The 26,409-nt window shown below is 43.9% G+C and overlaps 1 protein-coding gene across 2 annotated transcripts; it reads left to right on the top strand.

The window, feature by feature from the left end:
- The first annotated feature begins 2,818 nt into the window (after positions 1-2,818).
- On the top strand, positions 2,819-26,092 carry IREB2 (iron responsive element binding protein 2). Of its 2 annotated transcripts, none has more exons than XM_064721979.1 (22): positions 2,819-2,975; positions 3,575-3,664; positions 6,670-6,835; positions 8,042-8,179; positions 10,218-10,430; positions 11,971-12,040; positions 13,056-13,239; positions 13,798-13,937; positions 14,312-14,483; positions 15,558-15,658; positions 16,092-16,208; positions 17,360-17,519; positions 18,332-18,467; positions 19,034-19,118; positions 19,721-19,877; positions 20,132-20,256; positions 20,570-20,674; positions 20,931-21,073; positions 21,512-21,659; positions 21,749-21,871; positions 22,280-22,465; positions 22,995-26,092. In XM_064721979.1, exons 1-22 carry the CDS (start codon positions 2,957-2,959, stop codon positions 23,103-23,105), a joined length of 2,889 nt encoding a protein of 962 aa, XP_064578049.1. In that variant the 5' UTR covers positions 2,819-2,956; the 3' UTR covers positions 23,106-26,092. The 2 variants fall into 2 exon arrangements, with proteins under 2 accessions (XP_064578049.1, XP_064578050.1); XM_064721980.1 differs by lacking the exon at positions 2,819-2,975 and adding an exon at positions 3,035-3,306.
- Positions 26,093-26,409: the final 317 nt, after the last annotated feature.

The raw sequence follows: 26,409 nt of genomic DNA, 5'->3' as shown, positions 1-26,409 counted from the left end.
TGAAATTCTCTCTATGGAGTGACTGCCTTTCACACAAGTAGCACAACATAATTCCCTCTACTCACATTCTCTTCTTCACTAAGACTCTGCTTAGCCTGCTTCTGTCAACTCTAATTACAAACCAGCAATACCCATCCCTGCTTTCTTCTGGATAAGCTCTCCCTTGAATTTGACTTATTTCAGGATGTTGGATGCCAGCTGGGAAATGGAAAATACATTCTGGAAACTGCAAAACCATTTTTCTTCCTAGACAGTTACACATTTCCTTAAGGGAGTTAATTCTAGAAGAATCACGTAAAAAAATAGTAAGCAGAACAGTGCAGTAGCCCAGGTGGTAATAAGCAAAAAGAAAGAAAATCTTCAGTATAAATTGAAAGCCAAACATTTTGTTAAAACCAAATATATATGCAATTTGCTTTCCAAGAATCTGTCCGGTGTGTAGGAAGGGCACAAACCTCTAAATATTTGGGGTTAGAGGATTTTACATGTGAGCAAGAAATACTCCATGCTCCCTAAAATTCCTTTCCCTGGATGTACCTGACACACCAAAGTCAGCCTTCAGCCAGCAAAGGGAGATAACCACCAGCTGTTTATTCACTGGCATCCTGAGGACTGAGCCCTGCAAGACTGGGGTGTCTTTGGCAAAGGAAAACAACCAGTGAGTGATGGTGCAGCACATGCCTGGAGATGCTTCTTAGTGGAATTTGTCAAGAGACAGAGCTCCAGCATTTGTCTGCCAACACTTCATTTGCTTGTCACCACAGCTGCCAGCACCAGCCCCAGCCACTCCTGCCTGGTTCCCATGGAGCTCTCATGTGGCCAGCATGAGAGGCAGCCTCGTGTGCTGGGGTCTGGGCTGGGTTCTGTCATGGAAAGGGCTGCACTGATCCAGCCAGGGTAAGCTACCTCTGAGATGTCACACATGAGTGATCTCTTCAAAGACATTCAGCTTTGGGCACCCTGAACGTGCTTTCCACAGCAGAATTTGGGGAGCCCTCTAGACACATCTTGGCCACATTCTCCACCACCTTTCCACCCATCCCATTCCCTCTTCCTGCAGTCTGTCAGAGATAGGTCAGGCATCATTGCAACATGGAACAGAGAAAAAGTGGCCAGAATTAGGCTTGCTCATGCAGTTTTGAGCATAACTATTGCAATCAGTGTGTCAAGTCCCTCTGTCACTATTCAGGAAGTCAATGGCAGTTTAGGTCAAAAGAGACACAGGCATAAAGGAAAATGGATTGATTAGAGGCTGAGATGGGGACATCTTTTTGGTAATCTTCTTTTCTGCCTGAGCCTGGTGATGAGTTCTGGCTGCATTAGTGTCTAAACCCCAGGTATTATCTATGTCTTACAGCCTGGAGAAATGACTATTGCTTGACTCATTCCCCACTGGGAGTGTGGCCTCATGTACTATTGCTGCTGCGCTAAAGATGAAGGCAAAAATAAAATTCCACCACCCAGCAAAGAAAAAAACCTTTTATTTAAGAGAAAAGAAAGAAGAAGGATACTCAAAGGAAAAATCCTTGTGAAGGAATCCAGCATCAGAGACTAAAAGCAAGAGCCAGGTCAGGCCCAGCTGTAGAAGCCTGAGCACACGCCTTTCTGCCCTCAGGGTGGGCTGTGGTAATGTTCCTGCCCTCCAGCTCATGGAGACTTCTAGCGGCATGCCCTGGGACAGCTGCGCTAGCACAAGTTTATTTCCTTAAGGACAACCTTTTGCCTTCGGAGCAGTGGAGGCGGGAGTGCCATGAGCCGTGCCGTGTTTCGGGCGCTGCTGCTGGGCCTGCAGGGCTCTGCTGGGCGCTGCCCACAGCCCCGGTTGCCCTGCCCTTAGTGCCCGCTGCCCACAGCCCCGGCTGCCCTGCCCTTAGTGCCCACTGCCCTTAGTGCCCGCTGCCCACAGCCCCGGCTACCCTGCCCTTAGTGCCCGCTGCTCTTAGTGCCCGCTGCTCATAGTGCCCGCTGCCCATAGCCCCGGCTACCCTGCCCTTAGTGCCCACTGCCCTTAGTGCCCGCTGCCGTGCCCTTAGTGCCCGCTGTGGGCAGCGCCCGAGCTGCTAGAGCAGCTGCGGAGGCGCCACGGGGGCTGAGAAAGCCGCGGCCCGGGAAAAAGAAGGTTGTGTGGGAGCTCGCAACGCGTTCCAGTACCTGAAAGGGCCCTACAGGGAAGGTGGGCAGGAGCTATAGTGATGGGACAAGGGGGAATGGGTACAAATTGAAAAGGGGAAATTTAGATGAGATTAGGAGGACATTCTTCACTGTGAGGGTGGTGAGGCACTGGAACAGGCTGTCCAGTGTATGCCTCGTCCCTGAAAGCGTTCAACGTCAGGTCGGATGGAGCTTAAAATGGGAGCGTATGATGTTTAACGCCCATTGCACCCCTCAGCCTCACACGCTGCGCGGGGCTGTGGAGCCCCAGCGCTGGGGGACCGCGCCCGGGGAGGGGTCAGGCCCGGGGAGGGGTCAGGCCCGGCCCCGGGGGTGCCGCCCGGGCCCGGGACCAAGCCGGGCCACCAGGCGGCGCCACCGCGTGGGCCTGCGGCCCCGCCCCCAGCATAGCCCCGCCCCAGCATGACCCCGCCCCTTACAGCACCGGCCCACCATAGCCCCGCCCCCAGCCCGACCTCGCCCTCAGAGTGGCCACGCCCCATCGTGGTCCCGCCCCCGGCGCGTCCTGATCGGCAGCTCCGCCCGTGCGCTCGTCATTACTATCGCGAGAGCAGGGGCTGTCCGCTCCTGGCTACTTCTGCCCTCTCCGCGAAGTCTCGCGCGATCTCGTGCCCTTTCCTCCTGGGCAGCGTCCTCGTAGTCTCGCGAGCGCGGCGCGGGGGCGGGGCGCGGGGTGCAGTCTCGCGAGAGCCGCGTGGGGGCGGGGCGCGGTGCAGTCTCGCGAGAGCTGCGGGCCCGCCGGCGCTCCCCGGCCCGCTCCCTCACGCTGACATGGTCGCCGGCGATGGACCCTCCCAGGACAGGTCGGTCACTGAGGGGACGGGGCCGCCCCGCCCGCCGCGACACCGCGGCCCGGACACCGCCGAGCCCTGTTCGCCGCCGAACGGCGCTGTCCCGGGCCGCGGGAGTTCCCTCCGGGGGAGAGCGGCCCCGTCCCCGCCCCGCTGTCCGCTCCCTGCCGGGGGTTATTTATTCCGAGCGCCCAATGACTGCTACGAGCTTTATTTTGGTGTCTTGTTCCCTTGGCGTTGGCTGGGCAGTCAATGCTTTGTGCTTCCTGCTGTATTAAAGCCGTGTCTCTTATCTGCGCTGGTGTCTTATCCTGTGTGTAGATGGCAGACTGAGACAACAAAGGTCAGGTGTGTTCGGGCTGTGCTGGCGACCTGCATTGACCTACATGTATTTACTCTTAGCGATGCTTTTAAAGTTCACCTTAGTCACACGTCTACATCACGAGGTGTCTCAATCCATTTAGAAACCTTTCCGTATTGCATCTAATTGCAGTCTAGAGGAACGTTATTTCTGGCGGAATCAGAAGTAAAATCTCTTTTTGTGAGTCCTCGGTCAGTGCTGGAAGGACCCGTTGTTTTGTGGCTGTAACTTTGTTTGTTTTGTCCCGCAGGAAGCCCTTACCAGCCCGCCATTGAAGCTTTGGAAAGCCACCCAGAGAAAAAGTTTTACAATGTGTCGAAGCTCGGAGGCGCCAAGTATGGTACGATGCTCTCCGGGGGTGATCGGGGCGGTGCCAGCAGCCCCTGCACCTGCGGTGCCGGGAGATGCAGTTGGGAATTCCTAATGGATGTGTTGGGAGGCTGATTATATCCCGATTTCTTAGTGCTTTATGGAGTTTGCAGGGGTAATACTTGTTTTTTTTAATAAGGGAGAAAGTACAGGTGTTTCTGCAGTTTTCGACAGTATTCCAAATCAGAAGAATTACTCAGTTTTGGAAAAAAAAATGAAGTGACAAAGAGCTCCTATTTAATGCTTCAAAAATAAATACAGCTTTTCCTGTATTTCTGTGCAGCCTCATGGTGTTCTAGCTCCCCCTCCCCAGCAGCCTCACACCGTGGGTGACTGTTTGCCAGAACATGGCTCCTGCTGCAGGCTGAGGGTTTGTGGTGCTCACTGTTGCTTAATCTCAGCCTGTCATTAGTATGCGGTGCCTGTCTGTGCCAGGGGACCTTCCTTGGGCTCCGTGTCCAAGTGCCTTTCACAGCTTGCACGTGTGGTGGGAGGGGAGTGCACGCAGGGGAGGGAGCTTTGCTCGGTGCCAGCTGGAACAGCCTTCAGTCTTGCAGGTAATCAAAGCCTGTTGGCATTATTCTCTCCCTTTGTCTTCATGTTCAGCTGGAATACTTACATGGGCTACTTAGTAGCCTTGCTTAGTTATGCCTTCCTTAGTAAAGGATTTGGGCTATTTTTTTCAGTTTTGCAAGGTCTGAATTCTTCTGTGTTCACACAATTCGTAGTATGCTTCTTGAATTAGAAAAATCGGTGGATATTTCACTTTAAACCCATATTTGACCACAATTATTACCTTCATGTTGTTTAAAGAGAAGAGAGAGAGGGGCACAGTGTGTGCTGAAACTGTGCAACGGCTGTGTGCTCTTGCAAATTTCCCCTGCTTGTAGTAACAAAGTCAGTTTTTCAGATAAGCACACAAGGAGGAAACAGTGCTTCTGCTGGTGGGTTGGTCCAGGGAGGAGCAGTGCCCTGCTAGTAACAAGACCAGGCAGTTCCACAGCAGTTTTGTGAAAAGCCTCATGACAGGAGTGGAAATTATACAACAATATCCAACTTTCTGCTGAAATGTGTCACAAAGCTTGCAGCAGCACTGGGTGTTCCTGAACATATTCTCAGGAGTCTAAACAGACTGCACTAAGAGGGCCTTTGTCTTGCAATAGAAACTTCTGTGCAGAGGCTGGAAGCCTCATGTCAACTTCAAGGTAGCAAATGCCAAATAACATCTAGACACAGTCTGGGACAGCACTGGTAGCAAATTGAGCATCTGGAATTGCTCACTGCATTTGTTTCTAGAACAGTTTGAGTTTTACCTGTCTGGCTGTAATTTGATATTGTCAGCTGATATTAATCAGATTACTAATGTAAATGTTCATTGGTTTAGTTATCATTTTTCTAGTGTTTTACTGGGGAAATGAGAAGAGTTCAGAAGGATTTAGGGCAGACTCTAATGTGGAGATTCAGACCAGGCTCTTGCTGGGGCTGGAGCTCATGTGGGGAAACTTCCATGGTTCAGCTGTGGCGGTGTGGGAGGACAGAGATTGCACTGCCTGCCATGATGCTGTGCTTACCCTGTGAGCTGCTTTTCCCTTGTGCCCAGCCCCGTGTCCCTTCCTGCAGCCTGGGGCATTGCTGAGCCCGGCCTCCCCTGGGCTGCAGTGCCCGGGAGGTGCCAGCTCTGCCCAGCCCAGCTCTGCCCACAGCCCCTGAGGCTCAGGCAGTCCCAGGGGGCCCTGTGGTCCCATTGCTGGAGCTGTGCTGTTCCCTGGAAGTCCCAAACTGCAGATGGGAGCCGCTGGTGCCTCCTGGAGAGAAGCAGCTGCTTCTCCAGAGCTGGTGCTAAGCAGCCCCTGGGGCAGTGAGATTTGTAACCCACAAGAAAGCAAACAAGTTCTTCTCTGGGAATCTGGCTCTTAAATCAAGGGAGTGGTGGCATGAAGGTTCATGAGACCTTCTGGATGACATCTTTATACTCAAATAGTTTATTAAGTTTATTCAAATGTTAAAATAGTGACTTGTCTAATTAGACAACAGTGGATATTATATCAGAAAGACAGTGAGAACAGAGTCAGCAAGTTCTGTATTAGTAGTTTGTGAACAAACCACTGGATTTGGTTGAGACCACCATTTTTTTTTAATAAAGCCTGAGCTTAATTGTTTCGCCTTCCTTCAGCGAACTTTTTTTAGGATTTCTCACTGTTCTTACAAAGCTAGCTGCCTGCTTGAATTATGCTGAAAATAGTGGGAATTGAGGGAGAAATGTCAATCAATCTTGATTTTTTTTCTTTAGGGGTTATTTTGTTTTGTTTGCAGTTGGGGAGGTTTTTCTCTTCCATCTTATTTAATTCTCATTTCCATTTTCCCATTTTTTTCTATGAAGGAAACTGCTGCTTGTCTGTACCTTGATTCATATCAGTAGCAAATTGACTCAAGCTGTATTTAATGAAATGTTCTTTATATTTTAGGGAGTGTGTTAATTTTAATTGGGGTGCATGGCAGAATAGTTTCTGGTCTTTGTATCACTGTTTATTGAAAATAATATTCTGGTGTTGGTTGCTTTGGCTTGGTATCCTGAGTTACGGAATGGCAAAATTTGCAGTTAAAATGGTTTTCAGTATTCCAGCAGTTGTTGCTTTTGTCCTGCTCTCATCAATAATCCCAGGTCTGTGTTCCTGGCACCTCTCCCCTGCCAGGCTCACATCCCTTATTGTCCCTGTCTGAGCAGTGTGCACAAGCCTCTGCCATCTCCCATTAGAATCCCATAGCACAACACATCAATGTGTACATTTTGCAACTCTCTGTTCCATATTGGGTAGGGAAGATCAAACCCAAAGGCAACTGGAAAACAGGTTCCCGAACCTCTCATCCTTCCAAAGCCTAGAAAAGTGGAATTCCTCAGAAAAGTGAGACTGTAATTTTAAATCTGTGTAAGCTGCAAGTGCTGTGCTCATGGTGTCTGTCCCTTGCCTCACGCAGATACTCTGCCTTACTCCATCCGGGTGTTGTTTGAGTCCAGTGTCCGCAACTGCGATGGCTTCTTGGTGAAGGAAACGGATGCTATGAACATCTTGGACTGGAAAACAAAACAGAACCATGTTGAAGTGCCCTTCTGTCCTGCCAGAGTTGTTCTTCAAGACTTCACGTGAGTATGTGGGTGTGTGCAAAACCCCCAGAAGAACCTGTGCAACCTCACTGAGTTCGTGTTGAATTCTTTGGCATGAGAATAAATCACACTTCCCCTCTTGATACCCAGATAGAAACCTCTGCACTGCCTCTGCTGTGCAGTGGATTTCTCATGATAATTCTGCATGATGTGAGGGTAGGAGTTGTTCCCTAGGGGACTCTGGCTTTGGGACAGGTTGGCGAGGCTGAAGCTGCTGGCCTGCAAGGAGCACCTTACAGGACAGGAGCTAGAATAAAAATGGAAGTGGTGATGTTTTGGCTGTAGCCACATGGTTGACAGTTCACACTGTCACTGACAGTTCTTCCTTGAGATAATTGAAGATTAGATATTGTTTAGTCCACAATGACTAATCCAGGCAAATCCATGAATAATACTTATGTAGAAAAAGCAGCTCTTTGGATGTTAACTTTCTTAGTGATTTTACTGTGGCATAGCTAAAAGGGCAGTCCTTCATCAATCTGCAAATATTCAATTTAATCTGTCTTGCTGACTCTGTATATTTATTGAGATAATTAAGAAAGGAATTATGATGATAATAAAAATGAGGTAACATTTGCTTAGCAGGCAAAGCCAATAGGATTTACGTGCTACTGTGTTCTACAAACATTCCCTCTACTTTGTACAGCAATATAAATATTGTGAAATGCTACAAGCTTCAGAAATAGCTCTGTCAGACAAATGATACAGGCTGAGGTGTTAAATGTATAGCAAGAGCTTTGATTGCATAGCAAGGTTCTGTTGTAAAGGTAAGGAGTATCCAAAGATCACTTCTGTACTGAAATACCATCACACCTGAGAAGCAAAGCAAGGCACAAGACAAGTGTGGTTATCTTTGAGATGGTCCCATGGTACATGGGACAAGTGTGGTTATCTTTGAGATGGTCCCATGGTACATGGGACAAGACAAGTGTGGTTATCTTTGAGATGGTCCCATGTTCATCTTTGGTACGTTGCCTTCAGACACGCTGTTGCTCCTTGAGAGGGTGTACCAACTCCAGTGGCTTCAAAACTGGTTCAAGTCCTTTAAAGTTGAGAGAATAACAGGTGTATTTCTGAAATAGGATATAGCTACTTCTAGACTTGGATAAAATGAAAAAGAGGTTTGTGCCTCTCAGAGAGTTCATGTCTCATGATGTTTTACTATTTTGTTTTTCTGTCCATCAGTGGAATCCCAGCAATGGTGGATTTTGCTGCCATGAGGGAAGCTGTGAGAAATGCTGGAGGAGATCCAGTGAAGGTCAATCCTGCCTGCCCAACTGATCTCACTGTTGACCATTCTCTGCAGATTGATTTCAGCAAATGGTAATGTACTTTATTTTAATTTTTACAAGCCTTATATTTTTGTCTGGCACTGAAGTGTGGATTTGTTCAGATGTTGTTACTATCCCATCAAATCAGTTGCCATATGTGGATCCCTAAAACAAGATGTGGTGGTATATGAAAATGGGCTGGATAAAAATGGATAAGCACTCTTGGGGCAGAGAAAGAATGTTTGTGAGGCCTTAAGGGTGAAGCTGACTGATAATCCAAATTCTGGGCAAGATTTTGCTGAAATAACAGGATCTGGCATGGTTTCCAGAAAATAGCATGTATCAAGAGAATGAGGAGAGGGCGTTTGTTGTTTTGCTTTGCTCTGATTTTATTGATCAAGTTAAACAGAACTTTGTTTCCAAACGTGGCTGCCTTGTCACAGCTCCAGAGAAGGTGCCTGCAATTCTCCTGGGCATTTTGAAAGACTGTCATTGCACCCATGGCTTGTGACTGGTCTGGGTTTTTTTGGGCTTTGCTTTAACACCAGATAAATGAGGCTGTGGATATTTTCAGAGAGAGAAGTATACTTGGAGAAGTCTGGAAAAGTAAGGGGACTGGAAAGCTACCAGCATGGTTTTCTTTGTCTGACAGGCAGTGATGTGATGAACACAGCCTGGGGCTGCCTTTGCTAGAAACATAAATACTGCACAAGAGGAAAAACTTGGAGCTTTTGTTTAGTGTTTGCTGAAGTAAATACTAAATAATGCAGCCTCCCTTCACCTTCTCCCCTGCCTCTCAATTGTGGAACCTTCCAAAACCCATGCAGAATTGCATAAACTGTTCAGGCTCTTTGGAAATTTTAAAAGTTCATGGAGAAAAAGCCTGTGGTCAAAGGATATGGATGTGTGAGTCATTTCTGTCAACCTTCCAAATACTTACAGGGTTTCAGTTTGCTGAGTGTCAGAAGAGCAAGAAACTGCAGCTGATCTGTTGTGCTGCATATGTGTTGTGTCAGTTCTGTGCTCTGTCCATTCCTGTGTCCAGAGGGACAGCTGATTCCTTTGCAATTAGGCCAGCCTAAAATTATCAGGCAGACCAAGTGCTGGCAAGAGGTCTCTGTGTGCTGCTTTGTAATGATAAATCCGCCTCTGGAGCGTCCCTTTGGAGAGCTGTGGGGGCTCAGCAGCTGCTGGCTGTGATAAGCAGCCCTTGGCTGCAGGGTGGTTTGTGCTGCTTTTGTGGAGCTCCCATCTGTGGGTTACAGCCTGGCAGGCTGCCCTGGGATTTAGACAAGGTATCTGCTCAGGCCAGGCAATACCCTGCCCTTGGGATAGCTGGGGATCTGGCTCTGCTGCTGAGGCAGAAGAAAGCAGTGGCTTTAATTGCAATTTTGTGATTTAATAATTAGACAGGTGAAAGTCATTCGTTTTTCACAATAAGCTTTCTTTGCTCTCCTGCAGAGACCCAAAAATAGAAGGTAGTGTGCTATGTGGACTTTATTTTTAAAAAAACCCTGGCTTTTCTCTCTTACTTCTGACTGGCTTGAATAGTGTATACAATTTACCTGTGCCTTCAAGAATTTGTATAAAAAACCTAATTATGATCAGGTTATATTTATTCCTTGAGAAAGCTTTGCCTGCAGTCATTCCTCTGTGGTTTTAATAGAACAAGTACAGCACTGTCTTAAAAAAAAAGGAAATAAATTCAGTCTACCATTTGGATGAGGGTCTACCATTTGTATGAGGGTCTACCCACAACTTCCAAGTGTAAAACTCAGAGTTCAGCCTTTACAACTCTGTTTAGAAAGATTTCTGGTCTGTTGTGAACAAATGGAAGGAGTTGTTTGGTGTTAATCTTTCAGACAATCCAGTTCTGTTCACTTCTTACCACACCACACTACATTACTTAACTAAGTTTATCCAGTGACAGTTTACTTTGCAACAGGGTTGTAATAAACGAATTCTCTTTTTTCAGATGCTATTCTAAAATCTGTCGAAGGGGTTGCAAAAAGCACAAGTGGGGGGGTGCGGGGTGTGTGCACAAAGCACAGCTTGGCAGCGTCTCAGTGGTGCCGTGTTTGATGTTGCAGTGCAATCCAGAACGCTCCCAACCCCGGCGGGGGCGAGCAGAAGCCGCTGGCCCGGCTGTCCCCGCTGAAGCCGCCGCTGCGGAAGCCGCCCCCGTGCCGGGGCCACAGCGGCTGCCGGGGCCCGTGCGAGGCCGGCCGCAGCCCGGGGCCCTTCCCTGCGCAGATCGAGAACACGCCCATCCTCTGCCCCTTCCACCTGCAGCCTGTGCCTGAGTAAGGAAGCGCCTTTGCTGCATTGCCTTGTACCTTTGTGTTGTGGAACGCTGCCTGTGACAGCGCAGGGAAATGGGATTTTTATTTAATAAGCATCCTTCTGTAGTTTTCACCCATGCCATGGATAAGTTGTTTCAGATGTAGCAGATAAAAATTAATCTAGAAATTTTGCTTTTTACACTCTGCAGATGGCCACCTATTGACTCGTGGCTGTGACTTTTAAATTAAATATTTCTACTTCTCTCGTTTCTTTACAACAACAACTAAGCATAGGAGTAATTCTCAGTCTGTTGCAAAGCAAGCCTGATTGAGTAACTCAATGAAGCATTAATTAGTCTCTAAAAGTAACTCAGAGGTTTTTGTAATAACTTTTCAGAAGTCTCTTGCTCTTAGAGAACTAAGAACTAGCCTGGGCATCATCCCCAGCCTGTACAGGATCTCACAGTCGATCTGTCAGTGATTTGAAATTCAGTAAATATCCTGCCTGTGTAGTAGCCTGGGGGAGCCTCGTGTCTGTGCCTCTCCCAGATTTCTGTGTTGCTCACACAGGTCGTTGTGCACTGTTCCACCTGTGCCAATTAGGTGTAATTGTCCTCCTGATTCAGCTGCTGCCTCTTTGTCTGCTGGGCTGTTGAGATCCCTATCTGCCTGTGCTGGACAGGTGGACAATTAAAGAGCTGATCAGATCTGTATGCCACAGTGATATTGTGTGAATGCTGTGGTGTTGTTATGGATGTGGAATGTTCCTGCTCAGCACAGGTGCAGGAGTGCAGCAGCAGTGATGTTTGACAGCACACCAGCAGTGGGGTTTGTGAAGCTGCAGGTGAACACTGACTGTCCCTTGGGGCTTGGTGAAGCAGGAGAGCTGCTGACCTGCTGCAGAGAAGAAAGGGAAGGCTCATGACTTCCAAGTGAAATACACTTCTAGGAATTGAGGGCTTCCTTCCTGGCATAAAGCAAGTGTGTTCCCTTCCTTGTTCAGCTGCTCAAAGCAGAGGTTATTCCTCTTAAGTTATGGATTACTCTGTTACAACAAGTATCAGTATCTTAATAAATAACACATACAAAGAAAAGATAGTTCATTTTATGAGACTGTGCTGATGAGTACTTGTGAAGAAAAACTTGTAGCTTGGAGGGAAATACAAAAATGGAGGATAGTTACAATTGAACTAGTGAACATCTTGGTTCTTTAATGTATGGAGTTTTGAGATGTGCAGCCTGTGAGTTAACTGCTAGGGAGGAAAAGCTTCTGTAGTACCTGCTTGGAATAGATCTCTCAAGTACTTTTGAGATCACACACTTTAGATGAACCATACCTAGCATAAACAGGTTCTCAGACACAGCACATATGAAATCAGCTATATCTCATTGTTTACAGAAAGCTTGCTGCAGGGAAGCAATTGTCTTTGTTCTAATAAACCTCTTCAAAGAGTCCTGCAGGCTTAAATAAGTCTTTCATCAAACAAACTAAAACTACAACTTGTTCTTCTGTAATTTGGAATAAATTATAACAGTACTTGTAAACTTGTTTTCTTTCTAGGCCGGAGACAGTATTAAAAAATCAAGAGATGGAATTTGGCAGAAATAGAGAGAGGCTTCAATTTTTTAAGGTATGTCTGTGTACCTGCAGGCTTTGTGGTTTGGGCTTTTTTAAGAGTCATTTGTATGTATTCAGGCTTTAGATGATAAATTAAATGTAATAATTTGGAAATGTCGGGTTTTCAAATCTGAAATTAAACAAGAAAAGAAAATTGGCTTTCTAACTTGAAAAAGTTTACTCTGGTTTGGTTCTTGTCCGTGGGGATTTATGAAGTACTGGTGTTTTTAATGATTTTCATGACCTCAATGCCTTAGGTCACAGTGAGTTTGGCTGAAAGGGTCATTTATCCATAAGTGTGTTAACAAAAGTTGCTGAAGTTGGAGGTGTTGAGTGGAGAGCAGTGTTCAGCCATGGCTGCTCTCTGACTGGGCAGCAGAAGTCCTGTGGTGAACATCAGCTTCTGTGCTGCTGGCCAGGGCTCTGCCACATTCCTGTTTGATCCTTATCCTCTGGTTTGCTTTCAGAATTCACATCAATGATCTAGAACTCTTTTCATGGATGTGGACTAGAGGTTTCTTTCTGAAAGTTGCAAATTAGCTTTTACATTATTAAAGAAGGAAATGGCCAGGCTGAACCTTGTTAGAAGTTTCTGTGTCAACTCTATTAAATGTACCATCTCAAGTGGTTTCACCCTGGAGTGTCAAACCTAAACTCAGTTGTGCTCTAAATATAAATTCTGCTGTAGATACAAGTGCTTAGGTTTTGTTGTCTGAATAGCAGTCTTAGGTGGGCTTGTAATCAGTTGTGTGAAGTGGAAGGTAAGAGATTTCTGCAGCCCTGCTTTTGAAAGGGGCATGAATTACTGATTTCAGTCTCCAGAGGAATTCAGTGAAAGCTTTTGTTGATGACTAAGAATGTATCCAAGGAGATGACACATCTCTGTTTGACAAAGGGACAAAAGCCACTTGGGTAAATAGCAAGGACTCTTTTATCGTGTCTTCATTTTGTCTTTTTAGTTATGTTCTAAGAATTGAATATAGCTTTGAAAAAATGCAACTTTTATTCTCCTTTTGGAAAAATTACAGTGGAGTTCAAAAGTTTTTGAGAATGTTTCCATAATTCCACCTGAGACTGGAACAGCACATCAAGTGAACTTGGAATATTTGTCCCGAGTGGTTTTTGACGTGAAAGATTTCCTGCACCCTGATAGCGTGGTTGGCACAGACTCGCACACAACCATGGTAAATGGCTTGGGTATCTTGGGCTGGGGTAAGTATGCTCACACTTCATTGCTCTTGGAAAGGCACCTAAAGCTTCACTAAAAAATATTTCTTCCCACTGGTGTTTGTATCTCAAGCATAACAAACTGTTTTTAGTTATTCTTCTGAATCTTTTTTGTCTACAAGTAATCTTGAATAACATTTCTTTCCATTGAGAATTGTAATTAATCCCTTGTAATTTAAACAAAAAAACAGCTGATATTCAAACAGGTGCTGTTTGTACAGCTGAAATTTATGTGAAGGTTACTTTTCTTGCAGAAGATTAGTTTTAGATATAAAATATTTTCTGGTTGACTGTGATGTTTAACTTGAGCAATATTTTGCTTGATTATATTTTTGATGTGCAAATGTTTAATGGAACTTGTAAATTTCTCGCTGTGTCCTTGTTGGAAATGGAGCCCTGCCCTTCATTTGGGAGAGAAAAGCAGCAATATGTTTATTGTGTTGAGTCTTTAGGCTTTGTGTGAAGGGGTTTATTATTTTGTGGGAGCTGAGCACAGGGAGTGAGGAGTGAAGGTGTGACGGGCGTGTCCCCCTGTCCCTGCAGGCGTCGGGGGCATCGAGGCGGAGGCGGTGATGCTGGGGATGCCGCTGACGCTGCCCCTGCCCGAGGTGGTGGGCTGTGAGCTCACAGGCACCGTCAGCCCCTTCGCCACCTCCATAGACATCGTGCTCAGCATCACCAAGGTAAGAGTTCAGTGCCTTCCCAAACAAAAGAGGAGAGATTAATGCAAGTGCTACCAGTGTTGCTTGAGAAATGAATTAAATGAGGGGAGTGTTTTTAGTATACCTTTATTTGTACCTTTCTGCACTGCCACAATTAATCTCTAACTATTTTTATTTGCTAGTCCTTTGAAGTGTTTTTTTTTTCTTTCCCCTCTATAATGGTTTGCTTATAGACCCTCTTTAACTAAAAATAATTCATAATATTTTTTTTTTTTCAAACATAGGCATTAGAGTTTCAACTTTTTGTTTTAAATGCTCATGACTTGTGAATTGTGACAAACACAGCTTGCACTGTACATCTTCACATACCAGGTATTGTGTGTTCTTTTCAACAGCATCTTAGACAAGCTGATGTCGCTGGAAAATTTGTTGAGTTTTTTGGGAGTGGTGTTTCCCAACTGTCCGTAGCAGACCGAACCACAATAGCAAATATGTGTCCTGAATATGGTGCTATTCTGAGTTTTTTCCCTGTTGATAATGTGACATTGAAGCACTTAAAGCATGCAGGTAAATATTAAACTAAAGCAAGGATTTGTTGTAATTGTGGTTTTCAGTTGTGGTAGTATATGTTTTTTACTCTGCAGAAAAGCCCAGTGCAAGAACTATTGAGTTTTTGCTTAAAGCTCCTTAATTCTTACCTGGTGCTTTTCTGCAGAGTTCTGATGTGGCTGTAACATGTAATTAGACTTGTGCTTGAGGTTTGTGTCCAGTCTGGCCCATTTGTCTAATGCCTCATTTACCAACATGATACTGCTTTTCAGCATCCAGAGTCCTGGTTTTTGGAAGCATATGTAAGCCTATAAAATACTAAGGAACTTTTCCTTTATTTTGAAATATGTATGGAATATAACTCTTCTTGATTTGAAATGAATCCCATAACCACCTGGAGATTCCTTACAAAATCAGAACTAGAAATAAGTGAAACTGCAGAACAAATCTGAACGTGTCTCTGATTTTTCCCAGTGGTTTATGTTTCCCTTTGAAGTGCACGATTTCACTGGCATCTCAAGCTAAGCAAGGAGGATGTCAGTTCCTTATCAAGCTACTGCAAACAGGAAACCACAGGGTGACAGATGCCAAAAAAAGCTCATTCATGAGTGAGACTTTCTGAGACTGAAACCTGTCACTTTCAAATAAGAGTTAAATGCTTTCAATAGCAAATGTTTTTGTCTGATCAGTGCAGAGCAGATGAATGGGTTTGGAAGAGTAGCCAGCAGTACTGCCTATTGTCAGCTAAGCACAGGGTCTGTATTGCACAAGGAACCCCTAACACAGAAAAGCCTTATGGACTTCAGGGACACAACTGTCAATTTAGTAAGTTACCACTGCTAGAGGTGGAATAGCTTATTTTATTCCTTGACATAAGAAGACAAGATAATTTAGGAAAAAATGTAATGATTTATAAATGTTTTAATTTGTGTGTCATTCCTGAATAGAAGTTGGGATATGGAAGTTGTGTACTTGAAAAAAAAGTACTTTGGATATTACACTTAAAACAATCTGAGTGTCTGTGAGTTGTGTGATTTATTTTATTTATGTCTTTAATGTGACTCCTCTCATGTTTGACATGACTTTCCTTAGGTTTTGATAAGGCCAAGCTTGAAGTCACAGAAGCATATCTTAAAGCTGTGAAGTTATTTCGAAATGATGAGAGTTCTTCCAGAGAGCCTGAGTATTCCCAGGTATGCTTGAAAGGAGTTGTTTGATTCTCATAAATAACTACTGACGATTTCACAGTCTTATCTCCCACTGTAACTTTCATTGCTTTCAGCAAAGCTGTTTTTATTAACTCAGAGTTTTGAGAAAGCAGTTTGTAAAACATAGAGGGGGTGGGATAAGAAGGGAAGCACAGTAACATTATGTCAGTACAGATACTGAATTCCAGTCATCCTAAGGACTGTGAATGGTAGAGAAGTTGTGGATAATGTTAAAACATTTAGAATAAGAGGAATGGCCTCTTGAGTGAGTGGTGTTGGAAATGGAATCCCAGAGTTCTAGATGTCTGAGAGCATTCAAATGTGGAGCAACAGTTCCTGGGTGTCTCGGGAATAAATTCCATGCACTGCTGGGCTGGGGTTGGTAATGCCTGCACTCTCTGTTTCTTGGTTTCTTTAGGTAGTGCAAGTTAGTCTAAGTTCTATAATTCCATATGTCAGTGGCCCCAAGAGATCCCAAGATAGAGTGGCTGTTAATAACATGAAAAGTGACTTCCAAGCCTGCTTAAATGAAAAGGTTTGTATTGCTGGTGCTTGCTTCAAAAGGTATTTCCTATCATTCACATGAATAAATATTGTGTTACCTATTCCTAGTGCACCTACTGAGCCTCCTTATTGCTGCACAACTGCATATCCAGGGTGTTCTGGGCTTGCTTGACAGGCATCCCAAGAGTAAATCATAGGTGTGTTTGGCTGGAGCATGAGCTTCCCAAAGTCCTTAATTTCACAGTTTAGATTGCTAGGGAGAATGGACTACCTAAAGTTCTTAGTGTGATCTTAGCAAACATTTTCACTTTTTCAGGGTTTTTTTTAAACAGTTTTATATTACCTAATTTCTGAAACAGAATTTACCCTAGGAAAAATCATCACTCCTTAAAGGAGATGCAGAAAGACTGCCAAGATTTGTAGCTGAGTGTTCTGAGTTCTTATATTAGCAAATGATTTTTCCTTACGGCTTAATTTGTCTTCACAGAGTGAATGTTTTTACTCTGAAGGTACTGGTTTTGGTTAGGGATATCCATGGGTAAATGAAGAGTGCCCCTAATATAGGAATGTACCTTCATTTTCATTTCATTTATCATCAATGTTCAAGACTTATAGCAGTATTAGAAACAGCCTCTAATGAGGCCTGTGGTACCCTGTGTTCAGTCTCATCTGTGGTACTGTGGTTCAGTTGTGCTGCAGGGAGATCATAGCTGATGGTGGAAGAGAAAGGGTGAGGTTGAAAGGGACCTCTGGGGGATGTTTGAGTGCTGAAGAGCACTCAGGTGAGTGTAGAAAATGCTAATGGATTTACTCTGGTTTAGTTACCACCCTCTTGCAATTAAAATCTTGGACATGCTTCTAATTCAGGAACAAGTATTGTGTAGATTAGACATGTATTCTTAAGGAGATGTTGTTCCATATATACAAGGAAGTGAGCTGTGCAACAGCCACACACAGACTGACCTTTGTTCACAACTGCTGCAGAGTTAAAGCAGTTGTGAAGGAAGAAGGCTGAGACCCATGTACAGACAAGGGCATGAACTGAGTGCTGCTTTTAAAATCATGTAGGAGTTCCAAGTGGCACAGCTGAGTATTATTTCAAAACCAGTGTTCACTTGGTCTTGCTGTAATGTCATCCTTTCTGTACTGTAACAACTGCTAACATGAATTTTTGTCATCCAGTCTGGTGTTAAAGGGTTTCAGATTGCAGCTGAGAAGCAGAATGACATTGTGCCTGTTCAGTATGAAGGAAATGAATACAAGCTGTCCCACGGCTGCGTTGTCATTGCTGCAGTCATCAGCTGTACAAACAATTGCAATCCATCTGTCATGCTTGCTGCAGGTATGTTGGGACCACACAGCTCAGCACCTTAATGGTGCTCCCATGCTTCACAGCCCTCACCTTCACTTCTGTAGGCTCTCCTTGCAGGTTTGAAACTGCAGACTTGTAGCCTTAGCTTGTAGGTTCTGGCTAGGTTATGTAGGGAAAGTTGCTTTTCCATAATACAATTTGAGTTTGTCCCCTAAAGCAGTATTAAGGAGAGCAATTATAAAATCTTTACACTTGGTAGTATGACAGCAAGTAACCAGTTCTAGGGCTCCTGTCAGTGCACAGTGCCATAGCTGCTGCAGGAGATGGGCTTTAGCTTCAGGCCTGGCCTGGATCATGAGCTGTCATCCCCAGCCAGCACAGGAACTCTGTATTGCTGAGCAGTCCTTCTGTCATTGCTTGGGGGTATCTGCCACACCTTTGCCAGCTGCAGATGGTTTTGCTGGAACAGCTCATCTGTCAGACCTTGCTCTCCTCTTTTTAAGATCCTCTGTGGCCAAGGTGAGCTTCCCCTTAGGGCTGTGTGGCCTGTCTGTGGAGGCTGAATGGATTGGCACTGTGAGCTAGAACATGGTAAAGAGATTTGTCTTAGAGAAAGTAAAATGGGTGTCTACCTGCCAGGAATGGGAATAAAATAATGGCATTGTTATGCATTAAGAAACTTTATTCAGGCCAGTCATTGCTTGAATAGTTTAATAAACTGAAAGTTGTCTAATCCTCTGGGGGTTTTTATGCTTGATTTCACTAAGGTAGAACCATACAGATGTCCTATGAAGGGATATACAAATCATAATCTGTGTCCTTTTTTCCTTTTTGTTTGGTAGGACTGCTGGCCAAAAAAGCTGTTGAGGCTGGCCTCGAGGTGAAGCCCTACATCAGAACAAGCTTATCCCCTGGCAGTGGCATGGTCACACATTACCTCAGTTCCAGTGGAGTATTGCCATACCTCAGCAAGCTTGGGTGAGTCTGGGCAGGTGCTGCATACAGGGATTGTATGGGCTGATCAACAGGATTGCTGTTCATTTGGGGCTGGCTAGTTCCTAACTTCATAGATTGCTGGTTTGCGTCCTTGCTGACTTCAAATTATTCTGCTTCATTGTATTCCCACTTCAGAATTTATTATATGTAGCTCTAATACATCAGAGCTGTTTTTCCAGTCACAAATTACTTCATTTTAAGTGATTTACAGGACAGGATGTACTTGATGATGTATTCTAAAAGTGGAAGCTGGATGCAAATTTGTCAGGACAGTCTGTATTTGTCTTCTCTTATCATTGCTGCTGTCAGGGGTTGTTTATTTAATGGTTTTGGTTGCTCTGTAGCAGTGACAGAATATGTTCAATATTCTGTAACAGTGCCCAGCTGTGGTTTGCATCAGTGACGTGTAGTGCCTGTTGTTCATTTTCTAAAAAGTCTTAACTATCAAGGGAGAAAAAAATTCTTGGAGATTGTTAATAAAAGGAAAAGCAGTTATGTTAACAGATTCCCCATGGCCATGTGTGACTTGATTGGTTTTTCCCATGCAGGTTTGAGGTTGTTGGTTATGGGTGTTCCACCTGTGTTGGGAACACGGCCCCTTTGCCAGAAGCCATCAGGAATGCAATAAAACAGGTAAAGTTCTGGCTGGCTTGTTGAACACAGAAATGTATTTCTCACCCAGTTAAGCAATCAAGAAATACAGCAATCCATGCAAAGTACACTTCATTTTTGGTTTGGGCTTAACATGATTGTGTTGGTGTATTTGCTTGTTAGAGGGCGACCATGCCAATTCATTGCTGAGTAAAATAAATGTAATAACTGGTATTTCTAAAATACAATTATAAATTACAAGATAAATTCATATGATCTAATCTTGCAGAGGATGCAATGTGTAGATTTTGTATCCTAAGTGGAGGGTTTTAGAGACCTATTTGCTTGAATAATTTTAGCCAGCACTTTCTAAACAGCTACAGCTTTTTCCTCTTCTGAAGCAGAAGGAAAATAAATAAATGGCAGGAGAGGAGTTGAATGAAGTGACAGGAAAGCACATCAGAGGGTCAAAAAAGAAAATGAGAAGGGTAGTGAGAGAGAGAGCAAAATGCCCTTCAGTTGTTGCATTAGAGTAAATATTTGAAGTGCACTGCTAAAAGCACAACTGACTTAGTCAATAGAAACAGCATGAGCTGTTGAAGCACCCCAAGCTCTGGAGCAGTGTGTGTGGGTGTGCCTTTCAGGGAGATCTCGTTGCCTGTGGGGTGTTGTCTGGCACCAAGAACTTTGAGGGCCGCCTGTGTGACTGTGTCCGTGCCAACTACCTGGCGTCCCCGCCGCTGGTCGTGGCCTACGCCATCGCGGGCACCGTGCACATCGACCTGGACACCGAGCCCCTGGGTGAGTGTTCTCCCACAGCTGCTGCTGCTGCAGCTGCTGCACATGGGCACACCTTTCTGCACGTCATTCCAGCACCCAGAGCCAGTACATTTGAAGCCATATTTGGTTTGCTCGTGGCTAAAGCAAAGCATTCACTTAACTGATCAAATTCTTTGCCTATCTGGTACCATCTCTGCAGGCCTGAATATATACACATCTATATTCTAATACAAATCTCAAGTCTAATAGTTTATTGTGTTTAAAATCTTACTCAGGCACTGGCTTTAATGGCAAAAGTATTTACTTACGAGATATTTGGCCCACAAGACAAGAACTTCACACAGTGGAGGAAGAGCGTGTGATATCATCCATGTTTAAGGAATTGAAAGAAAAGATGGAGGTAAGGGTGGTCTGTTCTACATAATTTAAATGTTGCATTTCATTGTAGCTTTAATATCTTGCAGTTGAATGTGATTTGTTTGCCATTTATTTGTTATGGTGATGGAGGACTTTACTGAAATGGGTACTTGTATTTAAAAGGAATTCCTAAGTAATACCAGTGATGTATTATGTAATATGTAATACGTAATTATTTACTAAATTATTTACTAAATAATAGTAATTAATAAAATCACCAGTATGTCTTTAGTTTTTGAGTGTAAAACTACAATAAACTAACTTCTGTTCTTCTTTATTAATTTTCTTTCTTGTAGAAAGGAAACAAACGATGGAATTTACTGGAAGCACCAGAGTCGACTTTATTTCCCTGGGATTTAAAATCTACTTATATTAGATGTCCTTCCTTTTTTGATAAACTTGTAAGTTGAGTGGATCTATCCACTAGATTATATGCATTGCATTTAAGTAAAGGAATAGCTATTACAGCAAAGCTTCAATGTTGAACTAACAAATTTAATTATTGCTCATATTTCTCAGTCTTTTGAATATTTGTGTCTGTGGAATGAGTGAGGCCTGTCCATCCAGGGGCCTTCCTATACTGCAGATATGTTTTATGTCTCCAGCTCCTGGAAGAAACTTTCATGTTCCTTTTGTTGTTCCCTCCCACCCTGCCAGGCCAAAGAAGCAGCTCCCCCGCGGGCGGTTGAGAACGCGCACGTGCTGCTGTTCCTGGGGGACTCTGTCACCACGGATCACATTTCCCCTGCTGGGAGCATTGCCAGGAGCAGTGCTGCTGCCAAGTACCTGACCAGCAAAGGGTGAGCCCTGCTGGATAATTGACCAGCATTGCCATCTTCTCTAGAAAGGCCTGGCTGCAGAAAGGGGAGACTGCACGTGGAAAAGCAAAATACTTAATCAATGTTAATAAATATGCTGGTAATGGTAAGAGGATTAGTAAAGTGGGTTGCTTCCTAGAGCAGTCTCCCAATAATTCTTCTGTAAGTACCACACTGCTTGCAGCACTTCATAAAAAATAGTAGAAAATTAATTAAAAATTGTGGCTTTCCTCATGAATAACCTAGCAGTGATTTGCACATCGTTCATGATTTATGATAATTACATTTGTTAGAGGTCCAGTTCTTTACATCTTCCACTGAAGACTTTGATATGCTGCAATAATTATAAGAAAAAATCATAATATCCTTTTAAATCAGTTCATCTTTAATGGATATCTTTCAATTTTCTTTTTATTTCAGACTCACACCTCGTGAATTCAACTCTTATGGGGCTCGAAGAGGTAATGATGCTGTGATGACAAGAGGTACCTTTGCAAATATCAAGCTTCTCAATAAGTTCATAGGAAAACCAGCTCCTAAAACAATTCACTTCCCATCAGGACAAACGGTAGGAATATATTTGTTTGCACAGCTATTCTGGAATGGGGAGTGCAGGTTTAGCACTCACTCAGAATGTGCCATTTTATCATTCCACAGCTAGATGTGTTTGAAGCAGCGGAGCTGTACCAGAAGGAAGGCATTCCTGTCATTATTCTAGCAGGAAAGAAGTATGGACTGGGTAGCTCAAGAGACTGGGCTGCTAAAGGACCTTTTCTACTGGTACTGCTGGTTTGTTTGGGTTTGGGGGTGGTTTTGTTTTTTCTGGAAATACCTAAAAACACATTGTATGATTTCTTTGTTGGAATCTTCATGGGACAGAATCACTAGTCAGGATAGGTCAGAATTTCCTCATTATGTAATTTACTGTCTTGGATACCAAAGTCAGCCTCTGATTCATGTCCTGTTAACCCCAGTGTGGTCACTGTCTGTACCAAACTCCATTTCACACTGCATGGGCCTGCTCTGGCTTGTTTGCTTCCATCTAGCTGGGAAACTACTAAATGATGCTACCAAGGTACTTAAAGGGCTCTGTGCAAAGCACTCTCTCTTGAGTTTGAATTGTGAGATGTTGGACATATCTGTGTTTGAAGGTTCCTGCTGTGTTTCACTCTGCTTGTATTCTTGCAGGGTGTTAAAGCTGTGCTAGCAGAGAGCTATGAGAAGGTTCACAGGAGTCAGCTGATTGGGATTGGCATCGCTCCACTTCAGTTCCGTCCTGGGGAAAATCCAAGTACTCTGGGACTCACTGGCAGAGAGCAATTTTCTATATTGTTCCCTCCAGACTTGTTGCCCAGAATGACCTTGGATGTTAAGGTATCTTTGCAATGTTTTAAATTTCTCTGTTGAATGTTCTGATGCAGAGAAAAAAAACTTTAATTCTGATGATAGAAAGCACAGCGAGAAAAGACAGAACTAAATTCTCTTGGAAGGTAAGCTTATAGTCCTGCCTGAAGTTTGTCATGGCTGTTGGAGTTTCCCAAAGTAGATAGACACGTGTTCTTTGTGCACAACCAGTATGCACCTGATGATCATTCTGAGTGGTATTTTCCCCCTCATGGGCTTGGTCTTAGGGTAGAATTGAGTTTGTCTCTCATAAGTGTGATGATTTGTGAGAGGCTTCAGCTCTCCATGCTCTGTAAACAATCCCATAACACAGTTTGTGCCGTGCTCCCAGCTGCACCACAACAAGCCTGCCTTCCCTCTGAGCAGGCTTGGGGCACATCAGAGGGCTGAATTTGCTTGTGTTCAACAAAACTTGGGGTTAGAATGTTGACTCAGAAATAAGCAAGGGGAAGTGAAAGCAAAGCTTAATTGGTTTCTCTTTTTTGCTTTTCTTTTGAAGACAAGCACTGGAAAAGTATTCAGCGTGATTGCCTTGTTTGAAAACAATATGGAGATAACTTTATACAAGAATGGTGGAAGTCTGAACTTTGTGGCTCGAAGATTCTTATAGTAGCTACTGACTCTCTGGGTACCCTACATAACTGGTAACTCAGCAAATGCCTTGTGTGAACCCAGGAATCTGTACTGTGGAACTGCAAACAGTCCTAGTGTGCTCAAAGTTACTTCGTCCATGGATGTAAAAGATTGTGAATCATTGTAACTGCAACGAGATCCTTTCTGATTTTAAATAATATTCTAATGGTGCTATTAAACATTGCTAAAATCAACATGTGTATTGTGACAAGAGAGCTGTAAGTATGGAGGGGATGTTTTATCAGACCATTTTGTAAATAAACTATGCGAAATTGAAACTGATTGTGCTGAAGATTATTATGTAAGAAGATTTTCTGCAGTTGTTTCCACTCATTTTTTGCACCTGTAAATCTGTGTACTGCTGTTTGTTGGTTTAAGAGTAGCAGATGGCATGGAATTTTAAAGGCCAAACAGATTTTTTATTTTCCTCAACCAGAGCTTAAAAAAGATACCGAGTTTTCAATTTCTTGAGGTTGTGGGCTGAACAAAAAGCAGTCCACATGAGGCCCATGGTATCCTGTATCACAGATGTTGACTTCCTTACCTTTATGGGATTATATTTCCTCTGGATCCAGATTTAAACTGCTCAAGCTATGAAATATGTGAAATTCTGTGTGCTTAGAAATATGGGAAACATTTCTGCATTTAAAAACAAATCTCCCAGTTGTTTAATTAATGCAGGATAAGCCATGTTTCTTCATGCCCTTCAATTGAAGTTTGTCACATCTGCTTCAAGGGATGCACTTGTCATTTGTGACATGTGTTTTTATTGTGCTCTCTGCAATATCATCAGAGAAAGCACCTCCTCGTAATGTTTTAACCTTTAAAGCCTTTTAAAACATTTGCTAGGGCTGTTTAAATTCCTCTGCTTTAAATACAACCTGTGTAATACAGGACACGTGTCAGATGTCCAAGAGCCAGATGGGCACGCTGCCTTTGAGTGCTTTCTCGTGTGCTGGCAGCTCCAGCTCTCACAGAGCATCCCCTCCTGAGGGGAGCCTGCAGCACTGAGCAAACCTGGCTCTCGTGGCACTGCAGGAGCTGTGGCTGGAATTGTCAGCCCCTGTTCCCAGCCCATGGCTTGTGCTCCCACCTCCCAGAGCTTCGGTGCTCTCTGAGCTGTGCAAGTGAGTGCAGCTCCAGCAGGCCCTTCCTGTGCTCCTGTCTTGAAAAGCTTCATAACTCCACTTCCAGTTTGTGTAGAGTTTAATTTCTGCTGGAGAACAGAACTGCAATACTTGCCTATAAATTGTCAAGATTTTGCTTTAAGGATTTTTGTTGTTGATAAATGTTGTCTTAAATATCAAAACATTTAAGAGGACTATATATTAGCTTTATTTACATGTACTGTTAATTTATAACCAGATACTGAAATAGTTGATATGTGAACTAACAGATGAACTGTTCAAATCTTTAAATAGTATGTTTGACATTCCTTTAAAAAAAGCCCCGAACCCAAAATACCCCAAACCTTTTGCATAATTATATCAATACAGTGTATTAATTTTTTTTTGACAGTTCAAAAGCCAAACTTGATTGACATAAATTTAATACTTATTTTTCTGTTTTGTTAGACAAAGTTCACTAAAGTTTGAAGTTCTGTTTAATCTGTTTTTATATTTCACTAGTTTGATGTGATTTTCTTTTAGGTAAGATGAGAACCATTCCGGTGACTCCTACCACTCCTAAGGGGGGATAAATCAATGAATACTCTATTCAACTGAATGCTGAACGAGTTCCTGTTCTGTGGTACACTTCCACTAATTCTATCCAGAGTGACTGGGCAGATCCTACTTCTTGTACAACAGTGTCTAATGCTATTTTATCCCAGCTCAAAGGTATATTCTTGATTTAGTTCAAGGAAATGCTACTGGGGGGAAAATGGAAATTTAGTGCTGGTACATAATGGTGCCTCATGCAGACAACACAACTGCAACTCCATGCCTATTTACTAATGCTTGAAGGAAACACAGCCCCCTGCCCTTTCTCCATGCTTCAGGAGACAGGAATCCAAGCCATGTCAAGGCAGATTGATGAGGTGAAGTACAATTTCAGGGCATGTGACTTCCCTGCAAGTTGTCACCAGTAAAGCAGCTCAGTTCCTTTTAGAGAAATGGGGCTTCATTACCTTAGCAGCTGCTTTGACTCTGCTGCACTGATGTCTTGTAGTCCACGGGAGAGAAGTTGTGAGCTGTGCCTGGGCACAGGGGCTGCCCAGCTGTTGCTGCTGTTGCTGCTGCAGCAGGTGCAGCTCTCCACAAGCCCAAGTCTGGCTTCTGGCAGGTGTGCAGGCTGGCTCCTACCCTTGGGCCCGTTCCCTGTGGGGCAGCTCTGCCCACGGCCCATCTGCTGTGAGCCGTGGGAGCAGCCCTGCCCCCTGTCCCAGTGCAGAGTGCAGCTCAGGGGCCAGCAGCCAACGAGGACGTTTAACTCTGGACACACTGCTGGGACCATGAGGGCCAGAGCTGGGCAGGAGAGGCAGGAGCCCTCTGGCAGGGCCTGGGACAGTCAGGATTGCTGTGCTCACACACCAAACGTTCACTTAGACCTCTCTTTAGTATCCTGAAGTGTAGGAGGACGTGTACCTGTTTGAGAAGTGACTCAGTGTGTTAGATGTATTTAACCTAGACCTCTCTCCATTTGGATTTGGGGGGAGAATCTTGTTGAAATTTTTGTAAATGTTTTCTCTTCTTGCTTCCCTCTTCCTCCCCATCCCAAACTACAAAGCTTTGGGATAGTGTTGATGTTTATACATTTTACACCTAAGTATAAGGACAAGAAGCTATGTATATTAATCCTATTTAAGCAACTGCAAATCATTGTCTGCTGTTTAAAGCCAACAGAACAGTCTGTTTTAAGTTCAGTAAGTATTGCATAGATATATCTTAAGTTCAATTGATGAAAATTGTGCATACAATGTTACCAATGTTGTAAATTATTTTTAATAAAGAAAATTGTATGACAGTTGTTGTATGTTACTGTCTATTTTGAATAGATAGTAAGAAATGCACTTAAAAGGATACTGTATGTGAAGGGGCAGGGTGAATAAAAGAGAGATAATATTGTGTGTTATATCATGATGCATGTTCCATTTACTTGTTAGGAGTGAGTGTGGGCTCACAAGCACAAAGCATGCTTAGCTGCTGTAGAAGGACATTCTCTGGCTTAGCTGTGCTCCAGACACCCCTCTGGATGTTATATCAAATGCTTTTTAAATAAATTTTTGTAGGGGGATACAGTATGGGTAAATGAAGGTGGTATAGAATGTAATCTTGTCCCCT

This window comes from Zonotrichia leucophrys, chromosome 10 (genome assembly GCF_028769735.1).
Source record: "Zonotrichia leucophrys gambelii isolate GWCS_2022_RI chromosome 10, RI_Zleu_2.0, whole genome shotgun sequence".
Taxonomy (NCBI): domain Eukaryota; kingdom Metazoa; phylum Chordata; class Aves; order Passeriformes; family Passerellidae; genus Zonotrichia; species Zonotrichia leucophrys.
The sequence above is the reverse complement of the archived record's forward strand: the minus strand, read 5'-3'. Positions and strand labels throughout refer to the sequence as shown.

Excerpts from the sequence above, each read along its gene's own strand:
- IREB2 (XM_064721979.1), top strand. Across the intron at positions 12,041-13,055 it reads AGAGGCTTCAATTTTTTAAG|TGGAGTTCAAAAGTTTTTGA; the intron begins GTATGTCTGTGT and ends GAAAAATTACAG. Across the intron at positions 16,209-17,359 it reads AAGCCTGCTTAAATGAAAAG|TCTGGTGTTAAAGGGTTTCA; the intron begins GTTTGTATTGCT and ends TTTGTCATCCAG.